The sequence below is a fragment of the Cryphonectria parasitica genome (assembly GCF_011745365.1).
Source record: "Cryphonectria parasitica EP155 unplaced genomic scaffold M406scaffold_7, whole genome shotgun sequence".
In the NCBI taxonomy this organism is placed as follows: Eukaryota; Fungi; Ascomycota; class Sordariomycetes; order Diaporthales; family Cryphonectriaceae; genus Cryphonectria; species Cryphonectria parasitica.
The window spans coordinates 1905392-1921389 of NW_024468915.1; the positions used below are offsets into that span (position 1 = coordinate 1905392).

The following is a 15998-nucleotide window of genomic DNA, read 5'->3' on the forward strand; positions in this document are numbered from 1 at the left end:
AATCGGACGAGATACCCCGAACCAAAACATCCCGCTGACTGACGCTGTCCACGTTCGCGAATCTGTTGCGCCTGTCGATTGGAGAGACTGGCCATCCCGGAGATTGGAGTCGACAGATCTGGGGTCAGGGTCAACCCAAGCACTTCTCGAAACACGCTTTCTCCCACCACCACACACACACTCTAGCGTATCCCAGCCTTGATCAGCAGGCAGCCCTCTGTGCTTCTGCCAGCCTTGGATCACGAGACAAGAGAAAAGAGCCCAGGCCCTAGCTTCCCGCGCTGGGGGGCACCTTGGGTCTGTTCCGCCTGACTGTCTAATTGGTCGCAACACAAACTCTTGCTTCGACAGAGCTCAACTTGGATTCGACTCGACTCGGCTGGCCTGGCCGGGTGCTCATGCGGTTGCTTCTGCAGAGAGCCAGAGATTTGGGTTCTGGAATCGGATCTGGGTCTAAACTGAGCATCTCTCTCGACGGAGGCTCGAGCCTCTCGCCCACTCTTGTCGCAGAAGTTGTTGATTATTACTACCAGCCCTGACTCGACTTAGCCCTGGTCCCGGCTAACCCTCGTCCTTACTCAACTCGTCTTTAAACCCCTTCCCCCAAACAAGAGATCCAGGGCCACAACACCCCTCGACCCTCGTCGTTTCTCATCCTGATCGGTTGCGACCCTGTGTCGCATAGCGGGCCATGTCGCAGCTTGCGCACCAGAATCGGGAGCACCCTTCACCAGACCTCCTCTACTCCCAGCCTGACCCTGGCTCTGGCTCTGCCTCGAACGGTGGTTCTGCCGGCAGTGGACCTGGGCATGGACATGCGCAACCCAAGTCTCAGTCTCACTTCCAACCCGCCCAGTCCCCATCATCTCGACCCATACCGGACTACCACCGCCCCAATGCCATGCCCTACACACCCGTCTCACCTACCACCAGCTTCGATGACCAGTATGGAAGCCCTGTTCAGGACAGTCCAACCATAGGCCGGCCTAACACTTTTGCTTCTGCTGGTCGTCCTCGCCCTTCTCAGCACTCGTCTCACCCCGCCCACGTCCCCAGTCCTATCACCATCTTTCCCTTGGGTACGCCTGTGTCTGGATCTGGCGCGCTGGGCTCGCCAACAACTACTCCTCTGTCAAGCACTGGTGCCAGGTAAGTAAGAGAAAGAAAGAAAGAAAGAAAAGAAGAAAGAACCCATTTTCATTCATCTGCCCTTTGCCGTCTGCCTTCCCCAACCCTCGAGCCTTCCAGCACCCACAGACAAAGGTATTACATACTTCCGTGCACGCCCAGAGATCCAGCAGATCTTTGGGTTTCTCTTGTGGCCTGGCACGCATACTTGTCTCGGTCGCTGTACATGAATCAGCCCAGTCCCTTGTGCTACTACACACTGGGCGCATGGGAGCCTCCCTCAACTGCGAGAACGACAAGTGCTTAATCTCTTTTCTTTTTTACTCAATGTCTCCAAGGGACCAATTCTCACTGTGCAACTGAATACCGTGGTTGCGACGGCCAGAGCGTCTGTCTCGCCCACTACGTCTCGTGGACCACGGTGCCCAAGATCTACTCGACAGTACTTCATACTGATCCTCATTGCTCTCCTGTTCCAGATTCCGGAAACCTGCGCCCAGCCCGCTTCATAATACCACCGCAATCTCTCCACCGACCAGTCCTACTCCAAACAGGTCCAACTTCAACCATTCGAGCACGCCCATTGCCACTGCCATACCATTTTCAACCTCGCAAGTCGCAACGCCCACTGCCCACTCGAGCGAGGCAGTTGGTATAACAGCGCACCTCCCTCAACAAACCTCGAGAGACAATACCGACGCCGAGTACTCGTACTACAACAGCGATTCTTCTGGTACCGCGACGCCCGAAGACAAACAAGCAGCCAGGTTCGTGGAGTCAGTCGCTTGGTGACATTTTCACTTCCTGCGGTCAACATATAGTAGCCATCGCAGTGCGGCCTGTGTTCTCGGAGCTAACTCGTCGAATAGGTCGCTCTCCCTGCGCATCCCGAATGAAAACAGCACCACATCGGATCCCGTGAACAAACTTGGAGTTAGGAGCGGTGCATCCTCCCAAGCCATACCTGGGTCGTCGAGGATGGAGACTGTCAAAGGCCCTCCCCGGAACTCGTCCATAGACTCTGCCATCTCTGCGATATCCGCAGGATCCTCGGCGTCCAAAAACCCTCAAGATGTCGCCTCAAGTCCGGCGGACATAGAGAGGCTAATCAAGGCGGCCGGGTCGCCTGAGGCTGTGATAGCGTACCTCCTCAAGGAGAAGCAGGGCCAGTCGCAACAGAATGCGCAGCTCTGGCGGCTGGTGGACAAGCAAAGGGCCATGATCCTGGGACTGAACAAAGACCTGGAACGATCTCTTAAGGAGAAAGAAAAATATAGGAAGAAGCTGAAGGATCTGGTTTCGTCACAGTCAACGCCGCCAGGATCATCGCCAGGCCTGGTTCAGGAATCGGAAGAGGGCTCCAGCTCGAGCACTACGGATGCTGCGCCTGGGGCAATGAAGCAACCCATGCTCGACATACCTGCCTCCCCCAGCGTCGGCTCCGATAGGCTCTCACCTGTCGATGTTGCGATGGCACCATATCCAATAACCCCTCCAGCGGATCAGAGCAGCAATGGGCCTCCCTCTGCCGTGGAAGAAATCCTGAACCCCTCCCATTTCATGCCGGAAGCAAGCGAGCATGCACTCGACCAGTACGATCCCGATGCCGAGGAGAGGGAGGCTGAGGCCCTGAGAAAACGGAGGGATATGGCAAATGAGCTGCCGTTGAATACCCCCCTGCCACCAAGGACGAGTTCACATCGCCAGCCCACGTCTCCACGAGTTGGCCCTCCTGCTGCGTCTCAGCAAGCAGCTGGCTCTGAGACCACCTCGACGTCAAGGGCTTACGATGACGGTGACGGTCTGTCCAACTTCCCAGCGCCACCGGCGCCACCACCGAGGAAGCCACCGCCAGCACCTCTGCAACTCAAACCCGCAAAAGCCAGTCCGGCATTGACCGAAGAGGAGAACGATGACAGTGACCCAGATACGGGTGAATTGCTCGAGGTCGACGAGATGACGAGAACCAAGCGAGGACGCCGCAGGACACGACAGGAAGATGACCAGATGCGTGAGATTCTAGCCTTGAAGGAAGCGGAAGCACGGAGCCTCTCGAAAAAGAGCAAACAAAGCAGCAGCGCCAAGGGAACACCCAAAGAGGCACCCCCGCCGGACATTCAAGTGTTGGGTGAGACGCCGGCCTCTTCCCCGAGATCTTTGAACCGACCGAATGCTCCAGAGTCTTTGGGGTCACTGGCCGGCGTGCTCAGTGGTCGAGGTGCAGATACGAATGTGAGCATAGGCTTGCCTGGAAGCCCACGTCCGATCGGAGTGGGCTCAGGGCCCAGTTCGCCGCCAATTTCACCCCGAGAGACTGGCGTTGTTCCTGCCGCAACATTGTCGCCACGGGCCCCTCGGCAACCTATCCCCTTGCCTCCGAACACCCCTCTTCAGACTCCATCACCACACGATGCGCTGGTTCTGAAATCTCCTCAACCACTCAACATCGTGAAGAAGAGATTTGCAGACCCGGAGGTCGTTGACACGCCAACATCCAGCCGGGAGAGCACGACAGAAAGGACAAGGGTGTACAGGGGTTTCATGTCTGATGAATATCCGGACCTACTGATCACGCCGAATGCACTAATTGCGGTCGTCGTAAAGGTCGCGTCCTCGAGAATGAAACCGTCACGTGCGAGTCTGATCTCCTTGACGCAGCTAGAGGAAGATCCCGTCTTTACCCTTGCAATTCTCTCCAGAGCGGATGGCGGAGAGTTATGGCGAGTGGAGAAGGATTCACTGTCTCTCGCCAAGCTCGACTCGAAGCTGAAGCAGTGTGCCGACTTCTCCGCGAGGACGCCTGATCGATCGCTCTTCAGCGGCCACGCTCCGGCGAAATTGGATGCCCGCCGGCGCGCACTTGATCAATATCTCGACGAGGTTTTCAGTACACCCTTGGACACGAGCGCAGCCATCGATCTCTGCAGATACCTGTCGACAAACGTCCTGCCGCCCAATGCCGACGAGGTGGGCTCTGCAACAGGTCACGACGAGGAAGGAGGGCCAAAGCTTGGTCCCGGCGGGCGACAGTACAAGAGCGGCTACTTGACCAAACGAGGTAAAAACTTTGGTGGTTGGAAGGCCAGGTTTTTCATTGTCGAGGGCCCTCAGCTGAAGTATTTCGAGACGCCTGGAGGGGCACACTTGGGCACGATCAAGCTCCAGGGTGCCCAGATCGGTCGGCAGTCTCATCCCCAAAACGATCCAAGCTCACCGACGGGTATCAATGATGAGGCTGACAACCAGTATCGCCATGCGTTTTTGATCCTGGAACCGAAGAAGAAGGACCCCACCACGATGACAAAGCACGTCCTCTGTGCTGAAAGCGACAAGGAACGTGATCTGTGGGTTAACGTCTTGCTCCCATGGACCAATTATAAAGACCCGGCGGACGACGAGGGCAGGGCGCAGGACCGGCACGGGTCGAGCTCTGGCCACGGCAAGGGGTCAAATAGCAAGAAGAAGCAGGGGAGGGCTCAACAGCAACAGCAGCAGCAGCAGCAGCAGCAGCAGCAGTCCAGGGAATCTGAGGACACGCTTATTGGGGTGAGCTACGACAACACCAAACAGGGCGACATTCCATCGACTGAGTATACCGAAACGCCGCCCGTGGTGACAGTGCCGTCACAAATGCCGTACTCGATTTCGGCGCCACGAGATCCCCAGTGGATGCCTCCCGACTCGGCAATGTGGCAGAATAAGATGGGCGGCTTGGTTCCCCAGGGTATGGACGAGAAGAAAGCCAAAAAGCGGAGCTTCTTTGGCTTTGGACCCAAACAGAGATCATCCAGCGACGGGGCAGACTCACTGTTCAGCGACCAAGGTGGCTCTTCTGGTTCCGCCATGTATTCTGGACCGGTCCGTCGCGTGTTCGGCGCGCCCCTCGCCGAGGCTGTGAAGTACAACTCTCCTCGGGACGTCAGAGTACCGCTGCCAGCTGTCATCTACCGCTGCATTCAATATCTCGATGCCAGAGGAGCAATCACAGAGGAAGGCATTTTCCGTCTCAGCGGCTCCAACGTGGTCATCAAGCAGCTCAAAGAGCGGTTTGACACCGAGGGCGACATCAATCTGCTCGAAGATGAACAGTACCACGACATTCATGCGGTCGCGTCCATGCTGAAGGCGTATCTGCGGGAGCTGCCGACTAGCATCCTGACAAGAGATCTTCACCTCGAGTTCGTGGCCGTCACCGAGATGAACACGCAACAAGAGAAGATTGCAGTACTTCACGAACTTGTGAAGCGCCTTCCTCTTGCCAATGGCGCACTGCTCAGGTACCTGATCGCCTTCTTGATCAAGATTATCAACAACGCCGATCGGAACAAGATGACCGTTCGCAACGTCGGTATCGTCTTCTCACCCACGCTCACTATCCCGGCTCCCGTCTTCGCTCTACTCCTGCAGAACTATGAAGCCATTTTTGGCATCACGCCAGAAGAGTACGAGCTTCCGTCTCCTGGGTCAATGGATGACTCTACGGAGACAGGATCAATTGAAATTCCCCCGAGGCCGGCAACATCTGGTGGAGTGCGCGAGTCACCTCATCGGCACCGTCTCGCAGAGGCACTAGCTGAGCAGCGCCGGGGTAACACGCCGCCCCCTGTTGGCGGGTTCTCACAGCTCAGATCAACGCCCACTCCACCTTTGGCCCAGCGCTACGAACCGAATCCATATGCGCAACAAAACGGAAACGCGGGTCTCTCCACACGCCCAGCCTACGAGAGCATGTTGATCACCCCGGGTTCTGACCCGAGCCAGTACTACCTCGCACAGCAACGACAAGGCAACGAGAAGACAGCCAGCTATGACCAAGCATATAGCACGAGGGCCAGCCGACGGGAGAGCTCAATGCTCATGGGTCTACCGCCGAGAGGCCTAACGCCCCAGGGTTCTATGTCTCGCCTTCGAGAGGAGACGCGTTACCAATGAGAGGGTACGCGCAGTAACGAATCTTGCACATTGATCAAGAGCATTTTCTTCACAACGCATCAACCTGTAATTATCATACATGCACAGCATCTACATCCCATTTATCAGTTACGAGATACCATTCATCTATCAGAGCGAAGAGCGATATATCCTTTCTTTTTTTTCTTTTCTGTTTCACCTCAGCAGATACGCCCAATCGATGTCAGTCTACGATATCTGCAGCATTCAGGCCTGTATGGCAGGAAACCCCTACGCACTGGCATTTGGCCTCGACTTGGCATGCCAGGGAGCAATGACGCGCAGAATAATACTCTAATCAAACACTCTTTGATCCTGTGCAGCTGCATGCGGGTCCCAGCAGTTTTGCCGTCGATTCTCCTTTTTAATCTTCCCTTCCTCGGTGATCTTTTCTTTTGGTGGTTTTCTTTTTCCGCAGTACTCATGATACCACGGGATGAAAGTCGGGAGGAGGAAAAGAAGGTCCTGGACGAGCAAATCAAAAAGAGTTAAGAACCTACTATACAACTTACTCGGGCGGCACAAGACTTTTGTTCTAGGTTGCGCCTTTTCTTATCTACGGAGTTAACAGAGATCAGACAGGCGGACTCTCTCACATCCAGAAAAATTGCTGTTCTTAGTGGTGTGCCTTTTTTTTTTTTTTTGATGATTTTCAGCAGCCCGCTTCAGGCGGCTGTTTGGGCGGTACTTTTGGTGCTCGTTATCTTTCTGCATTGGACGGCTGGCTGGTTTCTGCGGATGGATTTTCTTCGCTGGTGGGAACGACGACCGTGAGTGGGTTTGGTGGTTTAATCAAGCCAGGTCAATTGTTGAGAAGACGTGGGGAATGATTCTCAAGAGTGTCACGCGCACACGTTGTGTTGATAAGACAGAAATTAAAGAAATTGCAATAGAATTTTCCATTCTTGCCATACTAAAATCGCCCTCTTGGTAAAAAAAAAAATAGTTCAGACATACTCGGATCAGATCAGTGCCTGAACCTCGGGTAGCAATCGAGTTTGGAAAAAGATCAAGAAAACTATCCATTGCCTGACATTCATTCCCAAGGGTATATCATCAACCAAAATTTCGCCATCCTAGGCCCGTCGCTTGCGGTTTGTTGTACAATACAGTAGTAAATCCAGATACACAGATTCTTCGTAGTCTGACAATAGCGCTTCGGCTCACTCTCCGTACGAGACAAAAACAAACTCAGATCGGGTGAAGTGGTCACATCGCAGTCGTTCAAGTAAACACAGAAAGTCTGAAGAAAGAAAAGCAGAAAAGTGACAAGACTTCAGGTTTTCACCACTTTCCAGGGCCACTGCCTACTATCCCCTTCAATAGTGATACCGCCCCCTTGACCTCCTCCGGTCCTCAATATCGATGGTAATCCTCTCCCTCTCCACCTCCTCGCGCCGTGGAGGGCTCGGTGGGGCGGGTGGCAGAGACTGCTGCCTTCTGGGCCTCTCGGCAGGACCCTCAACGTAGCGGTACTCGTAGTTCCGAGGCCGGTACACGGGGACAAGTCTCTCCCTCTCGATGACGAGCTCCCTCTCGCGCTCAGCTATCTCGGTGCGGGCTCTGCTGCTTGTCCTCCTGGATGTGGAGGATGCGGAGGAAGACGAGGATGAGGAGGAGCTTCTCTTGGAAGATTTCTTTGAGGTGACGGAGGGCTCGACGTCTACGGCGATGACGTCAATCTCATCGCGAACGGGAGGAGGCGGAGGAGGGGGCGGGAGCATGATCACCGGTGGTGGTGGCGGCGGGGGTAGGAATACGGGCGGCGGTGGTGGGGGTGGTTGCTCGATCATCGGCGGCGGCCTGGGTTGGGGAGGAGGTGGTGGTGGTGGGATGACTCTTGTGATTCTGCGCTTGACGGTCACGCTGCCTGGTACGGGCGGCTCGAGGTAGACCACCTTCTTGGCGTGGCGATACTCCTTTGAAGGCACTTGAGAAGGAATGAGTTAGCGATATGTTTTCTTCCATTCTTCTTGTTTTTCTGGGTAGAGCAAAGCTGTATGGATAAGAGGATCTTGGCGCGGAGAAAGTGTATGGGCATGGGCGAGGTGGGAGAATACCATAGTCGATGGGCGCATAAAAGTACATGGTGAAGAAAGTCTGGGCGGTATCGAGACTAGGTGACACACACGAAAGGACACAAGACGAAGAAAGGGGGAGTGAATAAGAAAGGTCGACTACTGACTGATGAGATGCGACTCGAGTGCAAGCAATTCTCAGAGTCTTGAGGGCGGCAGTTATGCTTTAGCTATTGGCACTGGGGACCAGAGGCTGATAATATATTCCAGCACGAGAGCAGCGGCGACAACTCTGGGGACCAGAGCTAAATCTGGTGAAGGCTGGGTTACTGAGGCGATCCAACTGAAGATAGAGGAGGAGCAGGATCTGACGGCCGCCGGGTCTGACGTTGCGGGCCGAGGGGCGGTTGGGATGACAGGCTCTATGCGCTCCTCAAATATGGAAGGGGGGTAGAGGTATTTGTGTAAAAAGGACTGAACCAAAATAGTAGAATCTTGTTCGCGGGAGGGATGAGTTGTTGGAGAACTAAGAAGGAAAATAAAACAGGTGCGGTAGGCAACGGACAGTCGGGAGAAATATATACTATATATCAGAATCATATACAAAGTACCATAATACGACACACAGCCATGTGCAAGTGGGTGGAAGTGGGCAGGTGCGGGTCACGTCAAGTCTTTTTGAGTCTAGAAGCCGTGGCTCTGCTCGTGGAAAGAATGACACTGCCCTCCTGGTTGCCCCTCCCCTGCGCACTCTTTCGTCACTTGCCCATGCATGCGCCTTCCCACCCTCCCCCTCCTTCCCAAGCAGAAAATAAGCCTCCCTCTAGTGATCTACGTTAGTGCGCCAAGGTACCTTTGAATAGGTCACCCACAAGAGCTGCGACATCTTTTTCCTGCCCATCGCCGACAGGGGATCGTGGCGCATCGAGGACCACTCGGATACTATGTGCTTTACACACGCAATGTAATGATGGGTCTTCTTCGCCTGACGAGGGAGGGATTGAAGGTCCTTGCGTCCCTCAAAAACATGTGTTCACACAGCACATCTGGACGGAAGTCTCTCTTATCCCCTAGTCCTTGGATGAAAATGGGGGGATGGTGCATGCTGTGTCGTGGCCGTGGCCGTGGGTTGTGGTTGGACAATCGATGAGACCTCCTGTCAGCCGATGACGTTGGCCTGCAGACCAAGAACACGACCTAAAAGCAGGGAAGAATGGTGGGAGGGGTGTGTGTGTGTTTCCAGGGTCTTCTGCCCGTGGCCCACGTCTTGATTTGGAGCGGAGACGAGAGTGGTTGCATCGACTGCACGCCGGCCAGGTGGTCCCGCAACTGGCTAGTATCGAACATTTGCCGTGGCTGGCCCGGGATAGCATCAAGGCTTCGTTCAACGTGATTTGATGGTCGCTGGGTCTGCTCAGGGTCCTGTCCTTCTTTTTCTGGGCTTGGCCTTACATGGTAGCTTACGGACAGCTCTCCCTCTTCTTCCCCTTGGTCGATGCTCCAATCATGCAATTTTTCGAGTGGACGCCTGCAGGCTGGCCCCCTCGAAGTCGCTGATCAAGATAGAGTTCGGCCCGGCGTGCAGCACCCTGGCACCAAGTCCAGCGGCCAACATTCCCAACCCAGTCCCATGTCCCAAGGAAAGAAAGTAGGGGAGGAGAGAGATCAAAACAAGGCTGAGCCCGGCTGGTTGGGCCATAGGGCACCACTGACCGAGGGATTTTTCTTCTCTCTTTTCCCTTGGGCTGCCGTGGTCACCCGGTGCTTAGGCTCGTGCCGCGGTGGCTGCAGAAGAAGGCTGTGTGCTCCAACCCCATCATGCGATGTTCTAGGTTTGGGCAGGAATACTTGGCCTTGCCGTGGTGTTTCGACCTGCGAACGAGCTCAGGGGAGATGCTACAGCCTGTGTCTCTGACTGCAACAATAGCCATCCATGCCGAGCTTCGTAGAGGAAGACAACAAAAAAAAAGACATATAAAAATGAACAGAAAAACATGGAGAAGAAAAGGAAGAAAAAGTCAAAAAACATACAACACCGGGTATTCGCTAATGGTCACCCACTTAACTACTAATCCGGCGGTTAGTGGCTTATTTAGGGGAGAGCAGACGGGATCCCAAGTTCTCCACTACCTATGGTCGTATGTGCTTGATTTCCGTCAATGTAAACTTATATTGGCAAAGTATACTTCATGGATCTACACTACAACAATTTCTAGAAACCGCTCTCGTATGAGCATTTTTTTATACTTGGGCATGTCAAAGTTTGTTGACTATGCATTTTGTCACCTTTGAAAATAATTTACATCGGTCTTTACCACGTTTCATGCCTCTTTCAAAAGACGTTCCTCCCTACGCCGTCTGCCAGTTTTGCATGACACGAGGGCTGCCACTTGCGAGAACAAGTCTTCGGCAGTCGGTTACAGCCCATCTTGAAAAGCTAGAATCGACTTGAGTATCATGTACGTTGTTCATTTTGCGTTTGCCAGCCAAGCACTTATAGAGTGACGACACTTGGCGGACTCAAAGATGCCCATGAGAGAAGCTTGGCCACATTGGGCATGCAACCGAATATATGAAGTTGTGCAAATGCTGGTCACATTTATTACAATATTACTAGCCTAGATGTATAAAAACCACCCTGGCCCTCATGCCCAGCGCTTGTTCTGACGCAGAAGAGCAGCCGTCCGCTTCTTGTGCGACCTCTTCGCCTGGGCCTTCCCGCGCTTCTGCGACGAGGACCCGCTCAGGACATCACTCGCGGTCTCATTCGACGAGTACGGGTTCGGGGCGCCTGTGGTCACATTGTAGGTCGCGCTCGTGGGCACAACGTCGAACTGCACGGTGGCGTTGCCCTCCCGGAAGGTGCTGACACTGGGGCCGACGGTGGTGTAGTTACTGGCGATGCCCACCAGGCCGGTCGCCACGTCCTTGCCGGCCAGGACGCGCTCGAACATCTCGAGAGCCAGCACGGGCTGGTAGAAGGGCACCTCGTGGCCGCTGTAGTAGACGCGGGCGAAGGCGTAGTTGTCGCTCTGTTTCACCTGGCCATGGACGATGCCGTCAGAAGTGGTGATGTTGGTGAAACCAGCCGAGTTGAAGTTGGTGGCGTTGATCTTCTCGGCCACGGCCTGGCCGCCGAGCCAGTTGCAGTTGTCTGGATTCACATGGGGGTTAGTTCAATCAAACTTTTGGTACTTTTCTTTTCAAGGAAAAAAGAAAGAAAAAAGAGCAAAAGGGCTAGGTCTTTGGGAGGAAAGGGAAACATACAGTCCGCATCACCGGCATAGTGGACCACATAAACACCCTGAGACACAAGCTCTCGCACCGCCTCGAGGGTCCCGTCCTCCCTGTCGTCATCACCAGTGCTACCAAAAGCATCACCAACGTAATCCGACCCCTCGGTGAAGTTCACAAAGGCGCCAATCGCCGCCTGGACTTCAGGGGTGTTCAGGTAGTCGACATAGAACTCATACGGGAAGGGATCCGGCTGCAGCTCGCGGATGTCGTACTCGTCGCGATCGGCCGCATCATCCAGCACGGCCTCCACCTCGTAATAGCAGAAGTCGTCGGCATAGGAGCAGATCTCGTTGATGCCAGTCTCGTAACATGATACTGTCAGGTCGTAGCAGTTGCCAGCTCCGTACATACCATTGTACATCTTGGCCTGCGTGGAGGCATCAAAGGGAGAGTAATCATCTGTCACGTATTAGCATCTTGTTCTTGGACCAGACATAAAGAAGGCAAAAAATACTGACATGTGTTGCCTGGGTAGACGGTAAAGTTATAGTAAGCTGCATACTGGATGAGCGGGTCATACCAGCCATTACCGATCATGACCGAGGCGAGGTTGATCGCGTGAGCACCCGGAAGCGAGCCATTTCGGATGGCGGCGTTCTGCGTCTCAATGTACTCATTGAAGATGGGACCATAGTGCCCACCATAGGACTCGGTGGTGAAGTGGAAGGACTCGCGTGAGTACTGCGGGTAGGCGCCCATGAAGCCCTGCAGGGTCCGCCAAAAGCGCGGGGCCGCGGCCGAGGTCGAGTTGGCCGTGTCGAGCAGGCTGGCGTAAGAGTACGTGCCACAGTCCAGATCAGCGGCGTAGTCAGGGCACGACTCGCTGGGGAGCTGGACGACGTCGCCGTAGTCTGATACGTAGGCTGGGATAGCGTCGGAGTAGCTGAAGCCCGTGCCGGTCGGCTCGTCGATGAAGAGCATGTTACTGGCGTTGTTCCAGGAGTACGGGTTATTGTACCTAGTCAAAGGTGAGTCAGGGAGGTTCTTCTTCTTCATTACGAAGGAGGCGTCTTGATTGTTTCAAGCACTAACGTACAGGTTGCCATCATAATCAACGCCACACGGCCCATTCTCTTGAAATAGACCGATCATGGACGAGGAACCCTGCGGTGATCGTGACAACGAGAATCAGCAATTTATTCTCCCCTTTTTTCCCCAAGAGCTGAGGTTTCAATGACTCAAGAGACTTACGGGGCCGCCATTAATCCAGACTGTCAGCGGAGCAGTTGTAGGATCCTCATTGCGAGCTTCAAAGAACCAAAAGAAGATGTGTTCGTGCTCGGCAATGTCGACATATCCAGAGTAGGACTTGACTCCCGGTGTAGTCTCACAGATCCCATCAGGAACCTGCTTGGACCGCACAGGAATGCTCAGGTAGCCGGTGGTCTCGTTAAGATCCGTCGGCGCAGTCACGAACTGTGCATAGGCAGTCTGCGCGGCGAGCCAAGAGGCTGCCAGGAGGGCCTTGCTCATCTGCTTCATCTTCTTGGGCCCTTAAATCGAACTCGACGGTCTCGAGATTGGCTTTTGCTGGCCTGGCGAAGGGAAAGGAGAGAGAAAACCCCTCCCCTTCCCTCCAAGATAAACAAATACTGTGCTGCGCATGGCTTTCTAATTAATTACGCGGTGAGCCACCCCAGCATTTTCTGGCTTGCCGATTGCGTCACATTGCGAACCCCATATGGACCACACCGAGAAGGGCAATCTGCACTGAAAGTTACGTAACTGTCGATAACCTACCATACATAGTAATTACAGCGTCGTTGGGAGAGGGTATCCTACTGCTGCTGCCCTGTAAATACAGGCTATGTCTGCAATACGGCCTGTATGGTACGGTACCATCATTCTGTTTAATTAAAATTACGGCCTGAGGAGAGATAAGATAGCATTTGGCCCTGGCCGTAGCGATCCGTGAATGAACTCCACACCGCTAGCTACCTTCTGTTCTGTTCTTAGCGCAAAGCCTAGGATGCCCAGATGCGCAGGCAGAAGAAGCAATTGGTGATAATGTCGGATCACGGCAAGTTCAAAGCAACGCTAGGTGCGCTGCCTCTTGCTAAGTGCAACGGAGAGTTTTGTAGCGAATTCAGTTGCCAATGTATGGTGTGAATGCGAGGGATTTACAACTTGACAATGGGGAGAGGAGGAGGAGACCTTGCTTTACCAGATAAGAAGGGAAGCCTGGCTTGCCCGGGATGGAGCCTTGATGGGGCAGATAAGTATCGAGTGTATTCAAGCGGTAATACGAGTGTGAGATTGTCAATTCATTGATCTGGGGACTATAGCTGCTGTGCGTGCCCTCCTAGATGATAAAGGGATTGTGATAAAGGAAGAATCTTGGATGAGGAAGAAAGCAAATCATCTGAGATCAAGAATCAGGTGGCGTCGTTTTGTCCTTCTTTGTCACCCTCACGTTCTTCTTAAATGAGACAAAACCAAAACAGTCCAGCTCATAGACCTCCCTATATTTTGTCAGCAGCCAATATCACTGTAGCAATGGAATCAGTGGCCATGGGTCCCGGCCACCCCAGCTGGTTGAGACAGAATTCTGGACAGTGGCAGCAAAGCGCAGTGAAGCTTGCCCAACGATTTAGTAGCTTGGTAATACAGCCTGTGGAAAATAGAACCTCAGGATCGACATCTATACAGGAAAAACAACCCTTGTTCACTACTATACATGGCGATGTGAGCTCTCAAAATGAGACACATAAAATTGAGATTATGTATGTTGGTTTTTCTTGTGCCTCAGGAATATATGTAAAGATCCAAACTAGTTCTTGGGGGGGGGGGGGCAGATCGGTCTGATTTAAATCACCTTGCTGACATAACCCAGAGATCGACAGACAGGGGGGTAGCTGTACACCCCGCCGTGCCCAACCCAACCCTTGCTGATGCTTGCCATTGTCTGTGGTTCAAACTGTTGCCCATCATCGCCGCCCCGACGTCCTGATTTCCAACTTCAACAACTACACCTTTGATTCTGTGGGAGCTCCCCCTTAAGGCCACTATGTCCGCCTCCCCTACAATCAACATCGAGTCTGCTGAGCAGTTCAATCAACTGCTCAGCAGCACCAAAGTCGTCATTGCAGACTGTACGTTACCCTCCGCTTCCCCCAAATCCCCCAATGCAGTTCTAGACGCCTGTGATCAGCCCCTAGGAAGTAATGTTCTTCCAGTTGTATAGAATGCTGACTTGAGTTTACTTTTCCACAGTCTATGCCGACTGGTGCGAACCATGCAAAGCCATTGCGCCTGTCTTCGAAGGGCTCTCTGCCCGAATGTCCAGGGCCAACCTCATCGCCTTCCTCAAGATCAACACCGAGGCACAGCAACAAATCGCCTCCGCCTACGCAATATCAAGCATCCCCACCTTCATCGTGTTTCGAGATGGCAAAGTGGCCGAGAGGGTCCAGGGTGCTGACCCCACGAGGCTGAAGGCCCTCGTCCACAGGTTATGGCAAGAAGCAAAAGCCGCTGTGCTTGAAAGCCGCAACGATGGCAGTGACCCCGCCGCCGGCAGCAGCAGCGGCGGTGGGGGCGGCGGTGGCGCCTCGGCCCTGGAATGGCGTGGCGCGGTATTGCCGCGTGGTTACACGGACGTCACGGATCAGATTGAGTTGCCAAGGACCGAGCTGCTCAACTTTGACGAGGAGTTCGGCAACGTGCGCGTGCTGCTCGACCCGAGCAAGCCGGGCGCGCTGAGCGGTGGCAAGAAGAAGGACAAGGACTGGGTCGTGAGCGACACGGATGAGCAGCTGCTCCTTTTCACTCCGTTCATGTCCATGTTGAAACTGCACACACTTCAAGTATTTACCCCACCCCCCCCCCCCCCAAATACTGCCGTTAACACGACACCATGGCTGATCGACACCTCTCCCTGTGCTAGATTACATCGGTTCAGGACGAGGACGAGGAGGTTATGCGGCCAAAGGTCCTCAAGCTGTTCACGAACCGACCCCACAACCTGGGATTTGACGATGCCGAGAGCGAGACCCCGACGCAGCTGATCGAGCTGACCGAGAGCGACTGGAATGCTGACAGCACGGCCAACATCCCGCTGCGGTTCGTCAAGTTCCAGAACATCAACAGCCTGGTCATATTTGTGGAGTCTGGAGAAGGAGAGGGCGAGAAGACCCGCATAGACCGCATCCGCGTGATCGGTGAGACTGGCGAGAAGCGGGACATGGGCAAGCTGGAGAAGATCGGTGAAGATTCTGGTGCCTAGGAGGCTACGAATAACATCACTCCTGACCTCGGGCCTGATGTATCTTGATGGAGGTTGTGTCTACCATCTCTCCTCTGACGAATGGTGGCTAAGTGAAGCATTGCGAGCCTGTGTGGAACGAAGGGGAATGAGATACCCAGCACGAGGATCTGCAATGACATTGTTTGTAGCGACGGATTCATGTCTTGGCGCGGAGCTCATGAGGTCTACTACTACTGCTACCTAGACGGGCGCATGGATAGACGAGAGTCCAATCCAAAGAGAAAGAACAAAGATGGGAGAAAAACTCCGCTGTCTCTCCTACCTCTCGAGATATGGTCCATGCAACGCTAAAGGTGCCAGATTGAAGCAAACTTGTCGTGCATTATGACACCTATCCC

General features: G+C 54.0%; 4 protein-coding genes across 4 annotated transcripts; 3 read left to right on the top strand and 1 right to left on the bottom strand.

Moving 5' to 3' along the window:
• Positions 1–1998: 1998 nt before the first annotated feature.
• Positions 1999–6060, top strand: M406DRAFT_263765 (RhoGAP-domain-containing protein; the record flags this gene model as incomplete). The annotated part of the gene is made up of 1 exon (XM_040917615.1): positions 1999–6060. A coding segment is annotated over one exon (4062 nt), but the record flags the coding sequence as incomplete, so codon positions are not given.
• Positions 6061–10094: 4034 nt separating this feature from the next.
• On the top strand, positions 10095–10244 carry M406DRAFT_244397 (uncharacterized protein; the record flags this gene model as incomplete). Its single annotated transcript, XM_040916259.1, has 1 exon — positions 10095–10244. A coding segment is annotated over one exon (150 nt), but the record flags the coding sequence as incomplete, so codon positions are not given.
• Positions 10245–10741: 497 nt separating this feature from the next.
• M406DRAFT_341805 (alpha/beta-hydrolase) lies at positions 10742–12875 on the bottom strand (the record flags this gene model as incomplete). The annotated part of the gene is made up of 6 exons (XM_040921704.1): positions 10742–10838; positions 10869–11250; positions 11364–11792; positions 11852–12351; positions 12430–12497; positions 12585–12875. The coding sequence occupies 6 exons, from the start codon at positions 12873–12875 to the stop codon at positions 10742–10744; spliced, it is 1767 nt and encodes a 588-aa protein (XP_040773597.1).
• Positions 12876–14321: 1446 nt separating this feature from the next.
• Positions 14322–15920, top strand: M406DRAFT_323634 (DUF1000-domain-containing protein). The gene is made up of 3 exons (XM_040919792.1): positions 14322–14485; positions 14607–15199; positions 15280–15920. The coding sequence occupies exons 1-3, from the start codon at positions 14401–14403 to the stop codon at positions 15616–15618; spliced, it is 1017 nt and encodes a 338-aa protein (XP_040773598.1). The 5' UTR covers positions 14322–14400; the 3' UTR covers positions 15619–15920.
• The last annotated feature ends 78 nt before the right edge of the window (positions 15921–15998 follow it).